Source organism: Microplitis mediator, chromosome 5 (genome assembly GCF_029852145.1).
Source record: "Microplitis mediator isolate UGA2020A chromosome 5, iyMicMedi2.1, whole genome shotgun sequence".
Classification (NCBI taxonomy): Eukaryota; Metazoa; Arthropoda; class Insecta; order Hymenoptera; family Braconidae; genus Microplitis; species Microplitis mediator.
In genome coordinates this window covers 7,450,403-7,475,262 of record NC_079973.1, presented here as the reverse complement: position 1 = coordinate 7,475,262, position 24,860 = coordinate 7,450,403, and the positions used below count along the sequence as shown (strand labels likewise).

Here is a 24,860-nt window from a genome sequence, read left to right as displayed (position 1 = left end):
TTCGTGTCTATAAACTCTATTTACCTTTGCCAAAATTTGAATTATTGAAAAAAATATTAGAATTTCCAATCGTCCAAAAGAAAATTCTAGCATTATTAGGAAATTTTTGAATAATTCGATAATTCTGCTAGTACCTGCTAACCACCAATAAAAAGCATAACATAATGCATCACTACACACACTGTTTATTATCAATAGACATTAACTAAAAGCACTATAGAGTTTATCTCTAAAAAAATTTTAACGCTTGGTTAAATCTACCCCAATATTAATTGTTAAAGTACTAACGATAACTGAAGCTGTCATAAATAAATTGATTATTCATTGTTGGTCTGAAAGAGTGATATATTTGATGGACGTTATTGTCGATAATGAAAGAAAATAAAAAATTTATCAAACATACTATTGTGAAATAAAAATTATAAACGTAAAAAATATTAATTAATTAGATTAGTATTATCCATTTGGCAAAGCTCAACTTCATAAGTTTCCAGTAATAAATATATCGTTAAATCGATAATTAATATGTCTATGAAACGGGGTTAAATGGACTCGAAAAACTATAATTCACGATAATAAAATATAGAAACAGTCGCGTTGTGAGATAATTTAAAAGCCATGAATTTTGAGGTGGAAAATTAATGCATCCGCAAATTAAATGCACCAGAGGTCAATTCTTTCCAAGTGGTTTCCATTTACTCATATCTTTGTATTATGTATATGTACAAATGAATGTACATTATATATGTATGCATGTATGTACAATAATATATTGTATATTACTGTTTGTGTATTTTGTGAAGAGATGTATAGAGGGAGATGTTTGAATTGTTGAGGGTCAAAGGCCCACTAGCAATAGATTGTGGGTGTATACATATAGATATATATATATATATATATATATATATATATATATATATATATATATATATATATATATATATATATATATATATATATATATATATATATATATATATATATATATATAGAAGCACGCACTGCCAGATGAAATTGCTGTTACTGCATTCACCTGCAGGCCTAACAAAGACAGATAGATTGTCGACTCACAGCTTTCACACAATTGTATTAATATGGAAATACCGTTGATTTGCAAGGGTGTGCAGAATTCGCAGGACGTACTGTGGAGTGAATTCCAAAATAGTCCTGCGGTCTATTCTATTCATCTTGCCAGCTGATCCAAACTTTACTGAAAATTTTCTTTTGTAAGCACACGTATATTTTCAATGGGTCACAATAAAAATAAAAAATTGTACAAGAGTACGAAATTTTAAATTAAAATTTTATCACGGTAACGGTTGATAAAAATAATATTTGTTGACGATATTTAAATTTTATAACATAGTAGAAATTGTGCAATCAATGGTCTAAGTAAACATAAACTTTTGAATTCTGTTTTATTTAAAAAAAAAATAAGAGTAAAAATGAATACCGCGAAATGGATGAAAAATGCTTTGTACTTTGAATTGAAACCCTGTGCAAACGACGCGAGATATGGAAAAATTATATCACACTTTTTTTATAGAGGATAAGATTTTCTATAGAAAAGGTCTGAACGATTTATTTTATAAAATCAATAGGTTGAACGGTCAAAGTGGTTGAAGTAGTGGGTAATAAATTTTTCTAATTTATCACGAATGATTAGACGGTTGAAAATAATAATGTTTATTTATATTCAACAAATTGAATTTGATATTAATCAAGGTCCTAATATTTTACCTTCATCCTTCATGTCCTTGATAAAAATGTCAAATGGTAAAGAACATAAATCTTCGTTTCCGTTTTATAGCGCACATATACGACTACCCTTGAGTAGTAGTTTCGCAACGTCTGCTGGAATGAGTGATTGCTTTCAGCAGTATGAAAATCTGATATATATATATATGAGAAAAAATAAAAAACTTAAACTTCTGAAGTCCATCAAGAAATTCATAAGAGGACGTAGAAATGAAAAGGGAAAACTGATGAGAAATGGAGTAACGAGGAAAAACTAAATAAGAAAATTTGTTGAAAAACCACAAAGTTACTTTAGAGAAGTTGGGTGTAGCATATTCCAGTACTTGAAACAAACTCCTACTTAGTTACTAGTCTACCTTAGTACGACCCTAATACCAATAAAGTTTAAGTTATATTGAAGCTGATAATTACCCAACATCAAAATTGATTATCGGTAGGTTCGTTAACTGAAGGTAACCCCATCGACTAATGGATTCTAGAACAGGGGAGAATATTCCGTGGTATCTGTCTCCGAGCCCAAGGTGAGAATGATCACCCTATCGGAATCGTGTTATCGACCCCTTTAACATCATCCCTTTCATGTATTTATCACCCAGCAACCCCGAAAGCAATAGTTCCAACACCCTAGTCCATGTTCTAAATGTTCACATTTTCATAAATTTTAAATTTACCTTCAAATTTTGATACTTTAATTAATTCCATTACTTATTCTCTTGCCTTTTGACTTAACTTTGAGCAATAATTCATCAATATCGTCTAGACCCTCGTACTCCTATTGAATAATTTAATTTTCCAGTAATATATTTTTGACCTCTACTCAGAATAGATATTCTATAGACAGAATTTGTACGATTAGAATAACCACTAAGAGATAAATACTATCTGTTAATATTGTATTATATATTTTAGATGATAAACAGACGCGAACAAGATAGGAAAACAATGGATTTAGCCATCACTAAATCAATGCGGGGGCAGCGTGTATAGATGAGTAGCAAGAGAATAGAGCAGAGCAACATGTTCGTTAGGATAGTTCAGGGATGGACATACACACAAAACGTAATTCGTGGTGCGAATAAACTGGCGAATAGAGTGAGCTTCCAGTCATGACCTAGCGTGTAATTCGGATTTTCCAAGTGTATGCTCACCAGGTAATCATGCGCTCTATGTGCTCTCTGTGCTCATATTTATCGAAATTCATCTACGTCTAGCTTGTATCCACGTACATGTAATATATTTTTGTTTATCTGTATGACAAAGCTGTACATGTACTATATAAATATATTTATATATTTGTACGGTATATATACCATTTGAAAATGAAACAAATACGTTAAATTGCCGGTTTAGTTCAGGATCCTAGTCATACTATTTCTCGGTGCTTGCATTCCGTGGCACGATCTACCGAAATAACCACCGGAGGTTGTTGCACCGTCTATTATATATAAAATATATATATAAATATATGTGCGTATATGTATGTGTGTATATTTTAGCTATTCTATGTATATACAAATACGGTGGCAGTAGTTTGGATGTTTTCAGCATTTATATTGCCTTTTTGCTCTGTCTCGTGAGAGTATAGTCTACTCTGTACAAGTCATTTTAGATTACTATCGGTTTAACCCAACTAAAAACTCACTAAACTTTATTTCTAATTTTTTTAAATTAAATATACAAACCAAAGTAAGCTTCTTGATTTATACACCTATTTAAATAGACTAGTTGGATTTATTTAGTCACTGTTTTTCATTAATTTGCTAAATATATTAAAAACATTTTTTTTTTATTCCTTTCGAATAAATTTTTATAACAACAAAATTTGGTAAAATTATTTGGCGGAGGGCCGAGTAAACTATTTTTACTTGACACTCTCACTTACAATATATAACACAAATTTTGAATTTACATTGAAAAAATTTTGTTTCACTTCTGGGCAAAATGGGAAAGTCTTAAAAAAACGAAAAAATTTTTTGTTTATATACCCTTGTAAAAAAAATTCGTTCCAAAAAGATTCCAAAAAAATTCGACATGTGCATATGAAACTTCTAAACTTGAGACAGATTATAACATTTTTTTAAGCTTTGTAATTTTTATAGTAAACAAAAAAAGTTTGTCTAGTACTTTACACAGGTGAATTTTTAGTAAAAAAACTTTTTCGGAACGAGAGTAAAATGTAGTAAAAATACGTTTTGAGAAATATTTTTGAAAAACGTTCTTTTTTTACTCAAAATCCGCCTGTATAAAGTACTAGATAAACTTTTTGTGTTTACCATCAAAATTACAAAAATTAAAAAAAAGTTCCACTCAAAATTCTAATTTGTCTCAAGTTTAGAAGCTCCACATGTCGAACTTTGTTGGAATCTTTCTGAAACGAATATTTTTTACACGGGTATTTCAAAAATTTATAAGTTATGGTGATTTACTCGTAAATTCAAATACGAAATAAAATTTTCAATATATTTTGACAGTAGCCAGACATTTTCAATCGTTAAAAAATCGATATGAAATAAAAAAAAAATATCACCTATTTTTCTCGGCCCTTGCCTACTCAGAAAAAGATAATTAACTTGATTAAAAAAAAATATATATCATTGCCACTATAAAAATAACATATTTACTTTAATCAAGTAATATTTACTTGCAACTTCAATTTATTTTCCTCTGTGTAAATAATTTTTTTGTTCGGGAAATAAAAGGAATATTTCGTATAAAAAATTTATGAAGTTATTATCGTCAAATTTAAAGTTTGAAATTTTTTAAAACTATATTTACTCATATATATACTCATGTCATCACGAGACATGAACTCAATGAAGTATTATGGAAAAATAAATTATTCTGAGCCGATAGCCTCCAGGATAAGTTAGAGTTCACTGAATTTAGTTGAACATAAAAACAGAATATAAAATAAATTTAAAAAACTACAAAGACACATCAAACGCAAATGTATAAAAAACAAAAAGTAGAGAATAAAATTTGCTTGACAGTCAACAAAAAAACTTTGTTTCCTTCATTTCTACATTATTTATTTCCGTTTATATTTACATGTGTACATTTTTAAAAAGCTTAAAGCTCAAACAAAAATAAAATTAAGGATTTAAAACATAAACAAAGTACGAGACAATAAAATAAATAATAATGTTATTGTTTACAATGAGTTGTGTGTACACAAGTGCTCGTTATATCCTTGGAATGATAGTGAGCAAGTCGGAAGGATATAGGATATAGATAAGGGAGAGTGTGTATACAGGAATACAGGAATGTAGAAGTGTAGGAGTTTGTGTAGGAGTGCCAGGAGTACAGGAAGTGCCAAGGGTGAAGATAGAATTCATGCAGTTTGCAGCAAACGATGCAATTACGTGGTTCAATGTCCAGGGAATGCCGCGAACCGTTTCCAGTTGGAATTTCACGGTCCGCCAGAGATATTAGTAAAACTGGGTGGTTGGAGATCATGGAGATGCTGGAGATGGTCGGACTATTTAATGGGAGATACAAACTTCCCTTCCTATTGAGTTTCAAACCTCCCAACATCCTCATTCAGTGTCTATGACTCAACTCTGTATTATATGTCTCAATGGTATTGAGAATTCACAAGGGAGTGCACTGCGTCGTTGGGAGGTGAATTAAGTGAACAAATCGATTCTCTGGACCAATGATAATGTCTTCCTTGTAGCTATTACCTCGTAGTTACGTGTCTGGAGATACTAGTTTACAGCAGGGAATTTTCGATAACTCGATATCATATATTATAAATGTCTATGGATATTTTTTTTTTATTTTTTACTATTGCCAGAAATTGCTTGCGACAAAATATATTGGAATTGATTCAAAATATTTTTTGTCATTTTATTTATGATTATACAAATGTTTTTAGATAAAATATATTTTAATTTATTAATACACTGTAAAAAGAGCGGTGTTAAAAATGGACTCGTTTTAACTCCGCCCGATTTAAAAATGAAATTACACCGGTGTAGGAGAAGTAACACACCGGTGTTAAAAATACCGGTGTTAAAGCGAGGTAACCGGTCCAAAAGCGGAGTAAAACCGGTGTAAAAGCGGGGTAACAGGTGTAAAAGTGGAGTAATGCTGGTGTAAATTGCGTCCGCTTGGAGTATTAACTTTAAAGATTATAAAACACAAAAAATGTCAGTTCTTTATGAAAATTAATAAAAAATATCATTTATTAACAAGTATAGTGATCGAGTAAGTAAAAATATTCACAAAATAAAATATTTTAACAGTAATTTTAACGGTAAAGAATATCTACACCGATGGCGGCGTTATTTTCACACCGCTTTCGGCGGTAAATTTAACACCGATAATTTTAACACCTACACCGCTTGGACACCCCGATGATTTTTTACAGTGTAACAAATAACAGATAAATTTAAAATGTATATTCATTAGATTAAAAATGATACAATGAATAATATGAATAAAATTTGAATTTGAAAATTGTTTTTTTTTTTTTAATATAATTTAAATCAAAAACTTTTTAGTTTACATTTACATTTACGTTTATTATTATTATTTTTTTCTTTATTCAGTAAAAGTTTGAACCGAAGAAGCAAGAGTTTGATTTTTAAGTTTATGTTAAACTTGTAAAAAGGAATAAAAACTTTTCAAAATAGTAAACTTGTCATCAGTATCAAAGAGAAAATAAAACTTTATCTGAATTTCTGTATTCCGAATGTATAACTTTTTTATTGATTTTATCATAATAAAATTTTATTAACATTATAATATATATTTTTTTATGAAAAATAAATTCATTTCTTTAACGCAAAAGAAATTTTTTTTTTTTTCTTTTTTTTTTTTTTTAAAGATGAAGAGTTTAAATAAACAGACGGGACGGGAGTTATAGAAAGAAATAAAATAAATAATCGACAAAACAAAATGAGATTGCGTTATATACATATATATGTATATGTATATATATAATCATTTTTTTTATTTCAAAGCAACTCTATCAGAATCGATGGCGCATGCAAGCAACTCAAATGTAGAAAACGAATCATGCGACTATTCCATTGAATTTACCAAGAGACCAATATATTTATATATCTATATAGAAATGTATGTACATATGTATATGTATATAGTAATAATGCAAACGAACTGGGAACAATAGAACGGTAGAATTGCTTTTCGAGGGTTTCACAGACGTATAAGAGAAGCCAGAGGATAAAAAGCAATGGAAAATAGTAAAACGATTTTAGAAGGAGTAAAAGGAGACAGTGGAGATAGATGACGAGGAAAAAGAGCTGGAGAAAGCTCTGGATGTAGGATGATAGATAAAGATGGATTGAGGACTTAAAGAAAGGGTTTATGAGAGAAAATACTGAAATGAATAGGTGGCGACCCTCTTTCAGACACAAACAGTGGATCCATTAAGGATCCAGTTTCCCGGACCCTCGCAATGTTTGATGACTAAAAGAAAAAACAACGGTAAATATATTGAGACAAGGATAAAGATGAGAAAAACAAAATGTTTACCACTCATGACTCTTTAAGATAACACTCTAATAAAATAGCGGGATAATTTAACGATAATGGCTTCAGATTTTTTTTTTCAATATTAAGTAGAATTTTATTCATTAATGTCTGAACATAGACGGAATTTACTACTAGTTTTAAATTAATTTAAAATTTTCCGCTTGGAAAACCGTAAATTTTTTTTACAATTTATTTTTATAAAAAAAAAATTAATCTGTCTACTGAAAAATAACTTGAGGAATGAAATATTTTGACAAATAAAAACTTTTATTTAAACTTTATTTTCAGTAGTGGTATTTTTATTTTTATAATTGTTTAGTTAAACTCAAGTGCTTTGTAAAAACTTTTTAATTAATGTAAAACTTTGATTGTAACAAAGAGCTTGAGCGTAAAAGTTTAATAAAAGAAAAAAAAAAAAGTAATAAGGAGATAAAAAAAAATGAAAATTAGTCGCTTAGCTTATTGGAGTGTTGTTGTCAGATGAGTCTAATAACCGGTAAAGTTTGACGACTTGTCTGAGTCATAGAACGACTTGAGAACACTTAGAGCGTAGCACCAGTGGCGTACCGTACTCGTATAGCTTTGCGTGTCGTTAAGAAAATGTTGAGTAGTTTTGGGTAGCGGAAAAGCTCATTTGCGATATGGTCGTGCAGGCTAACAAACTCAAAAGCTTTAACCAGCCTCAGTGTATACATAAGTATTCTCATATTCCCGTACCCAGAGATGAATACTGTATAGTAAAACGACTAGCGTTAACGATATAGATATTTCGCGTTTCTTGTTCAGACAAGCTCTTTTTAAACCCTTTTCTTTGTTTAACAAAAAAGAAGCCGTTTAAATACTGGACTTTATACTATTATTCTCTTTGTGATTGTTAATGACTAGAGAAAATGAGGGTAAAATGAGTCCTGTGAAATTTTTTATAATTACAATATGAAGGGCGAAATGGTCCGTTAAAAATTTATCTTAGAAAATGTACGAGGTGTCAAAATGAAAATTATGGCTATGGGGCAATTCGGACCATGCAGTTTTTTCTTAAATTTTTCTGAAATAAATGAGTAATTTCTTTATTTTGTTACTTTTATTTTCGAATTAATTAAAATTTTTAGTAGAAAAATTATTGATTGACACTTTAATTGTATACAATTTATTTTTTAAATTACAAATTATTAAAAATGCTTTGGTCAAGAGAAATAATTTCAAATAAACAACAAAAAAAATATTGAAGCTGAAAGTTTTTAGTTTTTGGCTTTTGACTGAAAATTTTTTGGGGGCACTTCAAACTTGAATAAGATCCAAGAAGTAAGCGAATTTTGTAGATAAAAAAATTTTTTTGGCAGCTCATCTTGCTTCTCATTTTGAATTTTTATTTCTATAATGGCTAAACAATAGTGACATTTACTATCCATTTAAGGATTCAAAAAAAGTTGAAATACTGAAAAAAATTCTACTACCGGAAATCTATTCTTAGGAGGTCCATTTCGTCTTCCCTTTTTTTATCAGCCATAATTTTTCAATTCTGTCAAAAAATTAAAATACATTTTTCGATGTTTGAATGACCCTATATATAGCTTATGTACTGTATAAAAATCTCATTGACTTTGTAATTTTTTTTATGGCAATTTTATTAATCTTTTTTTTATGGTCGCAGTTTATTTTTTATTCAAACTTTTCGAGTACGATATTGAAGATTAATGACAACTGGTCTAGCCGATGAGTCTCGGAGGCCAGCCATTAAAAATTTGCGATAGGAAGGTATTAAACGAGCGATGGAGCGAGAGAGTTATCTCGAAAATGGGAATGGGTAGATGAAGCTAGATTATAAAGGCGCGGAGGAGGTAAAGAGGTTGGAACTCGAGGTTGGCGGAGGTAAAAATAGTGGAATAACGAGACAGAGGACCACGGAGGTCCAGTGTTGTATGTACTCTGCCTTGAGTTGAGTGGGGTTTACGTTTATATAAAGACAGAGAGAGAAAGAAGAGGAAAAGCTCAAGCGATTTATTTTATTGCTAAATTTAATGGCGTGAAACGCGAGGAACCACTGCCACTACCAGAGAAGCAAAGAGGATCAAGGAAGTTACAATTACGCTCGTTGAATTGTCTTTCTGCATTTTCTCTGTCCGCTTGAGAATTGCTGATCCGAAACCCGCCGGGGACCAATTCTCCACACACACTATCGGTCTACTTCTTTCAGTCAGATCCAGCAAATCCTCAAGATAAAAATGCGATATCGAAGATTTAAAATTATTAGTTTAGATTGAAGAATAAAAAAAGAAATCAAATTCAATAATTGAAACTTGGGAAAAAAATAATTTAAAAAAGAATAAAATTTTAGAACAGATAATTGAAAGAAATCTTACGATTGAGTAATAAATTTAATTATCTGGTATCGCGTAATTTTAGATTAAATTTAAAAAATTTATCCATTAATTGTTTAATGAGGAATAAAATTAAAAGTTCATTTTTTTTAACTATTGGGACATTCTATATTCATTGGTTTTTTCCACATTGATGTCTACATTTCCGGTAAGGTAAAATAAAATAACAAAATCAGAATATCAACACGGACAAAATTTTTATATCTTTGAATTTTTTAAGTATTACTAGTGCGTAAATATTAATCATAAACTTCATTAGGTTTTTATGAAACTTTTCCCCTCATAAAAATTATTTATCATTCATTTAATTGTACAATCAATAAAATGAAATCAACTATATAAAATAAGTCGTATCTGGATTAAGAAATTGTCGAGGTCTCTAAAATATAAGTGTCATATGTACAAAATTACTGTAATAATACAAAAAATTGTAAACAATAAAAATCACATAAAATTGAAAAAAAACTTTCAATACTTTTACTCAGTCTTTATTTCAATTCTCTTTTTTGTGTTGTCGTTTCGATTAAATATGGGGATTATAATTTTATTTATGATTTTCTCTCTAAGTCGAGCAAGTATTGTACGGCTTGATGATATAATTGATGGAAATGGAAATGGTTCGATTAATTGGTGCGTTCAATATCGGACTCGTGTAAGTAATATGTAAAATATTCAAGTTTCGTATAAAACTTTTTCAATATGAGACATTTTTTTCATTTTTAGTGTAATCCTTATCATCAAGAACCGTGTTGTGAACAAAATAACACATGCAGATTAGTCGGATTGAAAGAAGATGTAGATGTTTCGGCGTGCTTAGGGCCAGGTATTATTCCAATTATTTTCACATCAGCACACAGTAAAAAATATTGTGTATCTGTGTTAAAAACGGTCCGTGTTAAATTTTTTGTGTTGATTATTTTGTGTCAAATCAACACAATTCTTTGTGTTACTTTAAAATTTTCAATCGATCTCCTATTCAACACTTTAAAAGTGTTATCTAGTACAAAAATCGATATTATCAACATTTATTAAGTGTTACTTTAAAATCAACACAAAAAAAGTGTTGAAACGAAAGTTGAATTGTGTTAAAAAAAATGTCTTCCTTCTATTCACGCGGGAACTGCCATTAATCATCAATTTTGCTTGGTTAGTTATTATTTTTGTGACATTGATTTTATTTATTTTCAATTGGACATGAAAAAATTAAGTTGACAAAGTTCATGATTCGTATAGTTAAAAAAAAAAAAATATTTAAAAAATTGCATCTGTAGCTTTTTTACTTTTCTACGTGCGCACATTTTTATTATTTATTTTTTTTCGTAATTGATTTCTTGATAAAAAAATTCAAAAATTGTTAACTGTCTGCTAACTTTAGGATCATGTTTACTATCACAAAATAGTTCAATGTTAAATAATAATTGTTGACACTTTTGATAACCTAAAAATAATCCATGGTACAAATATAAAAGTTAACATTTTTTTTTGTGTCACCATTAACATTTAAAAAGTGTTGAAGTTACTTTTTATATTACTCGAATTTTGTGTTGAAATTTTAACACAAATTTTGTGTTGAAATTCAACACAAATAGTCTGTGTTGAAAAATAACACAAATATTGTGTGGACCGTTTCTAACACACAAATTGTGTTGATTTTAACACAATATTTTTTACTGTGCAAGTCACTGGTTTTGTAAATTTTTTATCAATACTACTGCACGGAAAAAAATTAATCGTGAATGCAACATGATGCAGTCTTGGTAAATAAACATGATGAAATCATGTTGCATTCACATGATTTGTCATGTTGCATTCACATGATAATCATGTTGCGGTAACATGAGAAAAATCATGTTGCATTCACATGATTTGTCATGTTGCATTCACATGATAATCATGTTGCGGTAACATGAGATAATCATGTGAATGCAACATGAAAAATCATGTGAATGCAACATGATTTTTCTCATGTTACCGCAACATGATTATCATGTGAATGCAACATGACAAATCATGTGAATGCCACATGATTTTCTCATGTTACCGCAACATGACTATCATGTGAATGCAACATGACAAATCATGTGAATGCAACATGATTTCATCATGTTTATTTACCAAGACTGCATCATGTTGCATTCACGATTAATTTTTTTCCGTGTGATATTACATTGAAGAAAATAATTAATTTCAGTACAATTAGGGGAGTATTGTAGAAACCATTTAAGTTGTTGGAGTATAGGCCATGCGATATGTAATAGCAATAATAAGTGTGAATGTGGGCCTGGCTATGCTGCAGTAACCGAAACAAAATGCGCACCACTAATTACCAGTCCCTGCTGGACAGATGATGACTGTGTGGTGAAAAATTCTGTTTGCATTAACAATAAATGTACTTGCAAACCTGCATTTGTATCGTACTTTAAGGACCATTGCAAACCAAGTGAGTTTAATTTTTCACATGTTTATAGTAGTAAACTACATAAAGTAAGAGACCCAGTACCCGATCAGGGAACTAGTACCTTATCACTCATGTATTTGTATATCTGTCGTAGACATATCGTAAAATTAGACAGTCAATGAACTGCAAACAGATCGTGTAACGATCAGTCTCTTATACGAAGGGTCTAAAATTTTTTGGCATTTCATGAAATGCAATAGGACTTCAGACAGATCGTGTAATAATGCAGAATTATGTGAAATGTTGAAGTTATTTAGACAGTTTGTGAAGTGCCTAATGCCAGTATTGCTGATTGTATGATGTCTACAAGTGATAGATGTGAATGTGGATTAAAAAAAAAAGCGAATTAAATTTTATTTATTAATTCATAGTAAGCTAGCATGTTATCTATTATTACGTGACACGTTTGCTTTTCTACTAGCACATCTTTTAGTTGTGCAATGCATGTCCGAAGCTCTACACGAGCATTGAAAGTATCCCTGTCCACCGCTGCAGTTTTTAACAGCTCCCCTCAGAGATAACAGAGTATTCATGCCGATTTCATCCCGTAAAAGAAACTGTAAATGCCATGCTAGCGTACCAGGTAATAATACATAAAATTTGATTCAATTTTTTATTTGATTCACATTCACATCTATCACGACTAGGTATTACACAATCAGCAATACCGGCAATGGACATTTCACGAAGTGTCTAAATAACTTAGACATTTCATGTAATCATAAAACGTTACACGATCTATCTGAAGCCCTGTTGCATTTCATGAAATGCCTAAAAATTTAAGTCACTTCGTGTAACAGAATGACTGTTACAAGATCGGTCTGCAATTCATTAAATGTCTAGACAGTTCATGAAATGTCTAATTTTACGATGTGTCTACGACACATCTATATTTAGTAAATATAGATATATCAATACATGAGTGATCGGGATGTTAAAGCGTCATTGGGGCAAATTTGTTCAAATGATTACGATTGTGGAGATATAATACATACAATGTGCTCTAATGAAAAGACGTGTGTGTGTAAGCCAAATCATGTTATACAAAATAATGCTACTTGTGCACCAGTTTTGGGCGGATTTTGTGAAAATGATAATGCATGTGCAAATGATGATCTCATTGATATAAATTATAATTGTCATTGTAAAGATGACAATTGACTTACATTTGATAATAGATGTATACCAAGTAAAAAAATTCAGTCCTTGATATTTTATTTTTAAATTATTACTAATCTTATGTAATTTATGTTAATTGATATGTGATGTTTGTAGAATTATTGGGAACGACTTGTAGCAATGATGATGATTGTAAAGATTTACTGCATATGAAATGCTCAGAAAATAAAATATGTACTTGTAGACCACATCATGTTATAAAAAATAACGCTACATGTGCATCACTTTTGGGAGGATATTGTCAGCATGACGAACAATGTGGAGCAGATAATTCTGTTTGCATTGATAATAAATGTCAATGCAAAGCTCATTTGAAATCTATATCAATTGACAAATGTGTACCAAGTAAGATTAAATGATTTTTAATTAATTGTGCAATTATGAGTTTAAGATGGAAAAACATGAACGTTTAATTAAACTTTAGCAAAGCTCGGAAAGTTCTGTTTGGATATACTTGATTGTGAAGATGTCTTGCATTTATCCTGTTCAGACAATCATCAATGTGAATGCAAAAAAAATCACATCATAGTGAATAACTCCACGTGTTTGCCACTTCTAGATGAATACTGTTGGTTTTATGAAAAGTGTGCACCCGAAAATTCTGTTTGTTCATTCAATACCTGTCAATGCAAACCTAATTACTTACAGAGATCAAACAATCAATGCATACCAAGTAATTAAATAATTTATTTATTAAATTGATGATTTTATTGAATTAATTATAATTCAAAATAAGAGCGATCCTTCGGTTTTAACATTAAAAAAATTTATTCTCTTAATGTAGCAAAATTAGGACAATCATGCGAATCTAATGATGACTGCCAAGAAATTTTGCATGCTGAATGTTTGGAAAATAAAATATGTGCTTGTAGGAAAAATAATATAATTTTAGAAAATTCAAAATGTGTACCAGTAATAGGTGGATTTTGTGATGATAATAATTTATGTTTTCCCAGAAATTCTGTTTGTATAAATAACCAGTGCCAATACAGAGAAGGCTAATTTAAGGACATAGAACCGGCCAATACATTCTAAATGGGCATAATTTGCATTAAAAAAACTAATTACTGTTCAAAATTTAACCATCTTCATTTTTCAGTCTAAAAATTATAACTGATACATCAAACTCGTGTTGTAGATGATAAAAAAAAATAATAAAATAAAAGACCTAGTACTCGATCAGGGAACTACACGCAGAGAAATTTTCAGTAAAAATGACCCAAAAAATGTGATGCTATGAGGACATGTAGAAAATATCTAAATTTTTCCTATGCACATTGTAAAATATACTGCTCGATAGCATATAAATGAAGTGCAATTTCAACTAACAACATAGTAAACATTTAGCTTTGGCTAGATGTCAAAAATTATTTGCGTGTAGTACTCGATCACTCCATGTATTTATAAATCTATATTTAGTAAATTTTTGTAAATATAGATATATAAAATACATGAGTGATCAGGTACTAGTTCCCTGATCGGGTACTAGTTATTTTACATTACCAATAGCCAAAATTATTTTATGATGATAAAAAACGATTTTTGTGTAATTGGAAATTATGAGTTGATAAAACATAAATAAATTATCGAAAAGCTCGACAATAACTGTTTAATATTTTTGCAAACCTCGGACGCGATAGCAGTAGAGGTTGTGCTCTATAATCGACTTTTAAGCCCGGTCCGGTAGTGGGCCTTCCATAATTACTCATTTTTTTCGATTTTTGAAAATTGAAAGAATTGTTTTTTCCCTATAAATTATTATTAGTACCGATTTTTGACACTGTACACTGGTTTTTCTTACACATTATAAATTGTGTAAAATTGTTAAAAGAACACGGAAATAATTAAAAACGTTTGTAATACAGTTTCGTCGCTTTTTCGAATAATTATATGAAATTTTTGAGCTCCTGTAATGGTCTTAGCTGTATTATATAGCAAATCTAGTGTTTCTTTTGCCTCGAAATAGTTGCTTCTCAATAAATAAAAACATTTATTATAACTGCTTATAAATAGCATTAACTTTTACTTACTGCTTTTAAATCCCTATACTCAGAACAAAAAAAAATATCGAAGTCAATTTATAATATGTAAGAAAAAGAAGTGTACAGTGTAAAAAATCGGTACATGTTTATTAAAAAATTTTGTAATTAAAAAAGAAAATTAATAATTTATTTTATTGTAATATGAGTGTTCGAAGCGTGCACTTTTGGATTTCCCAAATTTTTTTAAAATAAATATCTTTACTCTTAGCTATGACTAAGCAATTAACAAATGATAAATTTCGAGTAATTAAGTATTTGTAATTACCACAAATTAATAAATATCCAATAAATAATTTTATTATCATCAATACCATTCAACTTGTTATCAAAATGAGTTTGTTTGCAGGGAATTAATTCATTTAATTCTATTAGACTGTAAATGCGCGCGCGTTTACTTTTTAGTGTATTTTTAGTTGTTTTGTAGAGTTGTAATAAAATTAAAAACTATTCCATAATTTCGTCGTAACTTTTTTATTTTGAGATCATTATACTTTATACTGTTGGTTTTTTTTCTACTTTGTTATCGATTATTTAATACAAAAATAGAATAAACTTCTTTCTAAATTGAACGAATTGTGGCAACATTGTGAGTTGACGTTTCAAATGAGTAGGTAACAAATTTTTTTATACTATTAATTTTAATTTTTAATTACTCACGTTATTCAAAATTATAATTATAATTTTTATTCAGATTTTAATAGACAATTTAATTGGCTAAATAATAAAACGAAATGGCAATAAAAATTATATTCATGATCCTTGCGTTAACTAAAGCGGATATTTTACAGCTTACGGATATTATTGATGGTTATGGAGAAAATCCAATTCGTCAATGTGTTTTTCATCAGACTCGCGTAAGCTTATTTAATGTTAAAAAGTAATAATTATTTTTATGTACGGTCTCTTGAAGGTAAAATAATTTTTTATGATTAGTGTAACCCATATTTTGAAAATCCATGTTGTGAAAAGAATCAAACATGCAGAATAGTCGGATGGAATGCAGATCTCAGTGTATTTGCATGTACCGACCCAGGTATTTTATTCTCATTTTTTCAATATGTCAAAAGTTTCTTAAATTTTACCCTGCATAAATTTGATTGTTATGTATTTGATTCTAGTGCGTTTAGGAGATTATTGTGAAAATAATCTCGATTGTTTTAGTATATATGATGCTATTTGTTCTGAAAGCAAAAAATGTGACTGTATGCCTAACTTCAGTAAAAGAAAAAACGGAAGATGTGTACTAATGAAAGATACATGTTTGACAGATGACGAATGTGTAGAAAAAAATTCTTTTTGTTCTAATCATCGCTGTATTTGTAAACCTTCATATACACTAGACTTAAAATATAAATGCATACCAAGTAAGTTTATTTGTTTAAATACGTAATAATATAAGTCGACTTCAAGCGAATGTTTTAACGCGCCTTAAAACTCATCTCATGGTAAATTTCAAATTAAAATTAATACAGGAGTTTTTTTTTAGCTAAACTGGACAAGACTTGTAACAATGATCATGATTGTAAAGATTTAATGCATATGAAATGCTCAGAAAATAAAATATGTACTTGTAGACCACATCATATCATAAAAAATGATGCTATATGTGCATCACTTTTGGAAGGATATTGCCAGGATGACGAACAATGTGGAGCTGAACATTCTATTTGCATTGATAATAAATGTCAATGCAAAAATAAATATATATTAACATCTCCTGAAAAATGTTCACCAAGTATTGAATTTTTTTAATCGACAAAGGGTTTAATAGAGTAGAGGTACCGTTTTTGGCTGCCTTAGAGCCAGTTTTAGACACTTGAAAAATTTAAACAAAATTTTGTAAAATGCGCGATGACATGTTTAATTTTTTAAATGTGTTAAAAAACACTCTCATCACCCGGGTCGAAAAATTAGGTCTGTTTCAAAATAAATGACAAATTCAAATATTTTGTATTTGATTTGGGTTTTTATCATATTTATTTAGTATGGGAATTTAATAGGTTTTTGTCCGTACTATTTTTATCCAGGCCAATATCAGAGTGGTTTTCGTATTATATTTAGTCTGTTTTTTCATCGCCGTTAGATTAAAAACAGGACTTTCTACAAATAAAAAAAATAATAATAATTTAGATTTATAAATTTATTTTAATTTTCTTGATATTTGGAACATGCTAATGCGTTTCATAATAAGGTGTCACAAGAATTTTGATGGGTTCTAATGCCACAATATTTTTTGACTTTATCCAGTAAACAAGAAAAATTTCTTGACATTTTAAGAGTAATATTATTCAGTATTATAAATATTCAGTCGAGGCAACTAAAAAATAAAGTTGCCAAACTATCATTAACTGCTGGAATTTTTAAACAAAAGACACTAAGTAAATGGAAACAAAACATAATCAATTCTGAAACTTAGAGAATAATTATAAAAAATATTCAATTAATGAAAATATGACAAGTCCATGATTTAATCTAGTTTTGTCGGCTCGTAACGCAATTGTTAGTTAAAACAACAAATTAAAATTTTTATAAAAGATCGAAAACAGATCAACTAGTTCAAATGCAGTCCAGTGAGACAAAAATCAGATCAAATGTATCGATCCGGACACACTGCACTGTAAAAAATCCGGAGTGAATCCGGAGTGAATTCGGAGTGAAATTAAATCCGAATTCACTCCGCATTCACTCCGCCACTCGGAGTTTTAAAAAAAATCACTCCGCATGCGGAGTGAATTGGGAATTTTTTTTTAGCGGAGTGATTGCGGAGTGACGCGAATTTTATTTCACTCCCCATTCACTCCGGTCCGGAGTTTTAATACTTAAATAAATTTATATTAATTTATATGTGTGTGTGTGTGTGTGTGTGTGTGTGTGTGTGTGTGTGTGTGTGTGTGTGTGTGTGTGTGTGTGTGTGTGTGTGTGTGTGTGTGTGTGTGTGTGTGTGTGTGTGTGTGTGTGTGTGTGTGTGTGTGTGTGTGCAAATGTGTGCATGTATGCATGTATGCAAATGTGTGTGTGTGTGTGCAAATGTGTGCGTGTGTGCAAATGTGTGCGTGTGTGTACAAATGTATGTGTGTAAATGTGTGCGTGTGTGTGCGAGTGCGCGTGTGTGTCTAAATATGTGTGTGCGTATCTGCTGATCAATTATGTAATACGCGAGTTTTTACTTCGATTTTATTGAGTAGAGTTATTTTTTATTAATAATATTTACAAAACTCCGCTCCGGAGTGAATTTCACTCCGGAGAGATTAAATTAATAAAAATTTATTTACTCCGCGAAAACTCCCCTGCGGAGTGAATTTTACTCCGAGGGGAGTGAATAATTAAAAATTCATTCACTCCGCATTCACTCCGCGAATTTTTTACAGTGTGTTACAATGGAAACTTTTCAAATTCTTCTTTGTTAATTAAAATAAAGTATTAGATGTCCAAAAATGGGACAGTGGCCACAAGTGGTACTTTTACCCTATGATCGATGAAAATTTAGTAAATAATATCTGTTATTTCAGCACCACTTGGAGAAAGTTGTAACAACGATTACGATTGTGATAAAATATTATATACTAGATGTTCAGATGATAGAAAATGTATTTGTCAAGAAAATTATATTGCAATAAATGATACACTATGCTTACCACTGTTAGGAGCATCATGTCTACAAGGTGACCAATGTGCAGTCGATAATTCTGATTGTATTAATAATGTATGTCAGTGTAAATCTAATTTGAAATCTATATCCAACAACAAATGTGTACCAAGTAAGTTTAATCATTTATAATAAATAGTGCAGTTATGAGTTTGAGATTGTAAAATGGCCATTTATTTTAATTTAAGCAAAACTTGGAAAGCCCTGTATGGAAAAATTCGATTGTGAAGATGTTTTGCATTTATCTTGTTCAGAGAATCATAAATGTGAATGTAAAAAAAATCATATTATAATAAATAATTCCACGTGTCTGCCACTTCTAGATGAATATTGTTGGGTTTATGAAAGCTGTGCGCCCAGAAATTCTATTTGTTCATTAAATACTTGTCGATGCAAGCCTAACTACTTACAGAGATCAAACAATCGATGCATACCAAGTAATTAAATTATATATTTCTTAAGCTGATCATTTTATTAAATTTATTATATTCAACAACAAAAACGATCCCTTGGTTGTGTAACATTAAAAAAATAATAATTTATGTATCAATACGATTGTGTATATGTCGCGAGCTGGAGGCGAGGTTGTCAAGACAACGAACGTTTTACACGGAATGTACTAGATATATACATTAGTTTTTGGAAAAAAAATACTCGAAAAGTACGACGATTAGTTCCTATAGATGGTAGGTAGTAATTTAGGGCACTCACAAATGTATGATGAACAATTTCGTTACAAGATGACTTTAAGAGTTACTTTGATATTTTTTGCACACTAGCTAAATACATATCACTAAAAAAAATTTTTCGCATAGCCGATTACGTAACGATTTGAACAATTAGATATCTTCATTACCCCTTGTGTCATATCTAATATTTTTAGCTATAACTATAGGCGCTAAATGACGTACATTTCGAGTGTGTTACAATAAATTATTTTTCTCTATTACAGCGCAATTAAGGCAATCATGTGCATCAAATAGTGATTGCCAAGAAATTTTGCATGCTGAATGTTCTAAAAATAAAATTTGTGCTTGTAGGAAAAATAATGATATTTTAGGAAATTCAACATGCCCACCAGTAATGGGCGAATTTTGTGATAATAATAATGTATGTGCATCCAAAAATTCTGCCTGTGTCAAGAATAAGTGCCAATCTAACGGTTATCGATTGATATCGAGACAATTCACACATACTCCATGATTACACTGTAAAAAAATTGCGGAGTGAAAACGGGGTGGATGACTTTGTATTTATTCACTTCTTTTCGGAGTGAAGTTCACGTCGAGTGGGAGTTATCGCGGAGTGGATGATTTTTTAATTATTTAATACTCTCGGAGGGAAATTAACTCCAAAGGAGGCTTTCGGAACATATTAATTATAAAAAAAAATTACTAATACATAGTGAGCTTAGGTCTTTGAGATTTTGACATTTATATTGAGTACAGAAATAATTACGAGCTCCCTTTCTATATATTCACGCGAAATGATTTTTAAAACTTATAAGCAGCTGATAATAAAACTTTTATAAATATAATTTAACTGAGTCACAAACTATCGCATGACTTACATCACCCATACCACGAGATAACATTTCATATTTTACCGAAATAACAAATATTCCCATAGAAACTATGTCACCGTAAACTATTCAATAATTTAATATTTTCACTATATATCATATATACGAAATTGCAATTTAGTAAGTTACTAAAACATTTTATAAATTAAAAACATAAAATGTTAAGTTAAAGTATTAATATTTGAATCAATTATTTATTGGAATAATTATGTTTCTAATTAACAGCTGTTTCTATTGAATATAAATTTATTTAAGTACTAAAACTTTGGACCGGAGTGAATACGCACAGTAAAAAATATTGTGTATTTGTGTCGAAAACGGTTTGTGTTAAAAACTGTAGTGTGTTAAACTAACACAAAGTTTGTGTCACTTAATTTTGTAACATAAAAAATGTGTTATACACTCTTTATTAACACATTTTGTGTGTTACTGTGGAATTCTTTGCGCCCTCTTGTGGCGATCTTTCAACATAATCTTTGTGTTAAAAAGGGGTTACACAAAGTTTGTGTCGAAATTTCAACACAAATTTCGTGTCAACCGTTTTTAACACACAAACTGTGTTGATTTTACACAATATTTTTTACTGTGCGGATTTCAATGAAATTCGCGTCACTCCGAAATCGCTCCGCCCATGAAAAAATCCCTATTCACTCCGCTTCCGGAGTGATTTTTTTTTAAACTCCGAAACTCCGAGTGACAGAGTCAATTCGGATTAACATAAAATCCATATTCACTTCGGATTTACTCCCAATTTTTTACAGTGTACAATTATCTATTGGAAAATAAATCTAATAAATTTTCAAAATCTGTTTTTTTGCAATGATTGTTTTAATTTGTAAAGTTCATGTATGTTTCTGCTAAACTGGCATATGATTAGATGAATTAAGTTTAATAGGTGGTCGCATTGTCAAATATTATTAAAAATTACAATAGTAATCTTAAAAGAATAAAGAATAAATAATTACATTTTTTTTTAATATTCATAACATTTTATGTGTCTAAAGTTAATTTTAAAAAAATTGCTATCAAATAGCAACAACTTGAGTGATTGTAAGAAACATACATCAATGTTACTACAGATATTTTTTAAACATTAATTCTAACGTTCAAAAAATGATGATTGTATCAAATGAGTTTTTCTTATCATTAACAATGTCACCTTGAATTAATGATGATTACTCGGGCAACCAAATTTACTAATATTTTATAATAGATTAGGTATTTGTAAATGGTATTTTTATCGTACTAAGCGGTCATAATTTTTTGAAATCAACGTGGAATTTCAGTATATGAAAAAAGTAATATAAGTATGTTATTTTTTATTAAAAAATTATTCGAATTTCTTGTATCTATAATGCAATAAATTGTATTTTAAAATTTTTAATGTGTACATTAATTTTGTGATTTCAATAAAAATCCTAGAGTGATGAAATATTATTGTGTAATATAAATTGATTATGAATTGATTATAACTTTATTAATATTTTTTACATAGTTTCGAGCTCAAAATTCAATTGTTCCTATATCAACACATTCAAATCATGATTCGAATTCTACTCATAAGTTATGCTATAAGTCAAGCAAATACTCTTCTTCCAGAAATCATTGATGAATTTAAAGACGGTCCGATCGGTGGCTGTGTCAATTATAAAAATCAGGTAAGATGGACCGATAACATATAATGTTTAAGAAAGTTCGAGTTGTTTCTGTCTTTTACTCTAAAATAAAAGAACGGGACTATTTTTGCACTTAGACAATAAACCAAAACTATGTTCACGCTTTTCTCTTAAACAAAGGAAAATAAAAAACGTAAATTACTAGATCATAAATTGATGAATCGAACTTCATTGTACACTTTGCGTTTGGTGTTTTTATTTGAAAAAATGTTTGGACAACAATAATAACCGACCCATCCTATAGAAAATAAGATTTTGTTTTCTAGAAGCTTGCTACCATGAGGAATATTTTTTTGTTTTTAGTGTGATCCGTATCTTGAAAATCCGTGTTGTGAACGAAATAACACATGCCGATTACGCGAAAGGATGAGAAATGAAAATATATACACCTGTTCAGAATTGAGTATTGTTCAAGTTATTTATTTATTCATAAACTAACGGTTTTTCTTAGTTTCGTTATTCGCTTCAACTAAATTGTAAATTTATTAATTTCAGTATATTTAGGAGGACACTGTGAAAATGCATTAGGTTGTTTGAGTATAGACCATGCAATATGTAATGGCAAAAATGAGTGTGAATGTAGGCCTAGCTTTGTTGCAGTAAACAAAACAAAATGCGCACCACTAATTACTAGTCCCTGCTGGACAAATGATGACTGTGTGGTGAATAATTCTGTTTGCATTAACAATGAATGTACTTGCAAACCTGCATTTGTATCGTACTTTAAAGATCATTGCAAACCAAGTGAGTTTCATTTTTCATATGTTTATAGTGATAAATTACATAAGGTAAGAGACCCAGTTCCCGATCAGAGTAAATATAGACATACTAATACATGAGTGATCGGGTACTAGGTCTTTTACCTTATAGCAAAATTTTTTTATCAATTAGTCAAATAATTAACTTTTGTTTTTGAATAAATGTTCAATGTTTTAGCGTCATTGGGGCAAATTTGTTCAAATGATTACGATTGTGGAGATATAATACGTATAATGTGCTCTAATGAAAAGGCTTGTGTGTGTAAGCCAAATCATGTTATACAGAATAATGCTACTTGTGCACCACTTTTAGGTGGATTTTGTGAAAATGATAATGCATGTGCAAACGATAATCTTGTTTGTATAAATTATAAATGTCAATGCAAACATGACAATTCACTTACATTTGATAACAGATCTATACCAAGTAAAAAATTTCAGTCCTTGACATTATATTTATAAATAATTACTGATCTTATGTAATTTATGTTAATTGATATGTGATATTTGTAGAATTATTGGGAACGACTTGTAGCAATGAATATGATTGTAAAGATTTAATGCATATGAAATGCTCAGAAAATAAAATATGTACTTGTAGACCACATCATATCATAAAAAATAACGCTACATGTGCATCACTTTTGGAAGGATATTGTCAGCATGACGAACAATGTGGAGCAGATAATTCTGTTTGCATTGATAATAAATGTCAATGCAAAAATAAATATATATTAACATCTCCCGAAAAATGTTCACCAAGTATTGAATTTTACGATAGTTTTTTATAGACAAAGGATTTATTTAAGTTCATGAAAATTTGGTAAAAAATATCTGTTATTTCAGCTCCACTTGTAGTCCAGTCGATGCGCACGAAAAAATGGTCAAAGATCATTTTTTCGGTGGGTAAAGATCGATTTTGAAAAATTTTTTTTTCAAAATACTAGAAAAAATATAAGGAAAAAAGTTACCATAAATTTGGAGGGTGATCTTTTTTTTTTTATAAAAAAATTAGATGTAAAATGAAATATCTCTAAAAGTATTGAGAAGTTATCGAGACAAACTGGTATCATTGTTTTTGGGATTTAATAACGAACAAAATGAATTTTGAACGAAGTCTCTACGACGAATAGTTGCTGAGATAAAAATTATTAAAGCGCGAAAAACGAAAAAGCGCGTCATTTCGTTCGCGCGCGGATAAACAAAAGAGTGTAACTCGGCAGCAAATCGATATTTTAACAATTTTTTTTCATTATTCTCTTAGTAAATCATATATCAACCATAAAAAAATTTGGTAACTTCCAAAAAAATTTTTTCGAATTTTAAATTTAAAAATAGTAAAAATCACTTTTTGTTAAGTAAAAAATAGAAAAAAAGAAAAATAAATAAAATGACCTAATGGATAATTTTGTTTGAACCATTACCCAAATAATTACGGGTAATGACAGTTAAAAAAAATTTTTTTTTCATAAAAAAACCCGTTTTAAAAATTTTTGAAATTTATCAACAATTAAAAAAAAAAATATATATTTTTTTTGATACGACAGAAATTCATCTCGCGAAATTCTGAATCGAATGGTATATACGAATTTTTGTCGATTTTTTGAAATTTTTCCTTTATAATTTTCAATATAAGGACTTAGAAAAATTTCTTGCTACGGGACTTTAAAAAAATAGGCCTTCGGATATCTTCGGGAATTGCCAGAGAGAGAAAGTAGTCATTATCCGTTAGAGAACGACACTACGTCTTATGCCTACTTTCTCTCTCTAGCAATTCCCGAAGATATCCGAAGTCCTATTTTTTTAAAGTCCCGTAGCAAGAAATTTTTCTAAGTCCTTATATTGAAAATTATAAAGGAAAAATTTCAAAAAATCGACAAA

General features: G+C 29.6%; 2 protein-coding genes across 7 annotated transcripts in view; one reads left to right on the top strand and one right to left on the bottom strand.

The window, feature by feature from the left end:
• LOC130668076 (guanine nucleotide-releasing factor 2) overlaps positions 1-24,860 on the bottom strand; it is a 112,672-nt gene that overhangs the window by 36,105 nt on the left and 51,707 nt on the right. The gene's annotated exons all lie outside the window — the stretch shown is intronic.
• LOC130668083 (low-density lipoprotein receptor-related protein 8-like) lies at positions 13,033-15,055 on the top strand. Its single transcript, XM_057470152.1, has 2 exons — positions 13,033-13,620; positions 13,700-15,055. Exons 1-2 carry the CDS (start codon positions 13,362-13,364, stop codon positions 13,954-13,956), a joined length of 516 nt encoding a protein of 171 aa, XP_057326135.1. The 5' UTR covers positions 13,033-13,361; the 3' UTR covers positions 13,957-15,055.

What these genes read in the sequence shown, in the direction of transcription:
- LOC130668083 (XM_057470152.1), top strand. Translation starts at nt 13,362, where the DNA reads ATGTTTGTAGAATTATTGGGAACGACTTGTAGCAATGATGATGATTGT. An exon ending in AATTGACAAATGTGTACCAA is followed by an intron (nt 13,621 to 13,699) that starts GTAAGATTAAAT and finishes ATTAAACTTTAG; the next exon opens with CAAAGCTCGGAAAGTTCTGT.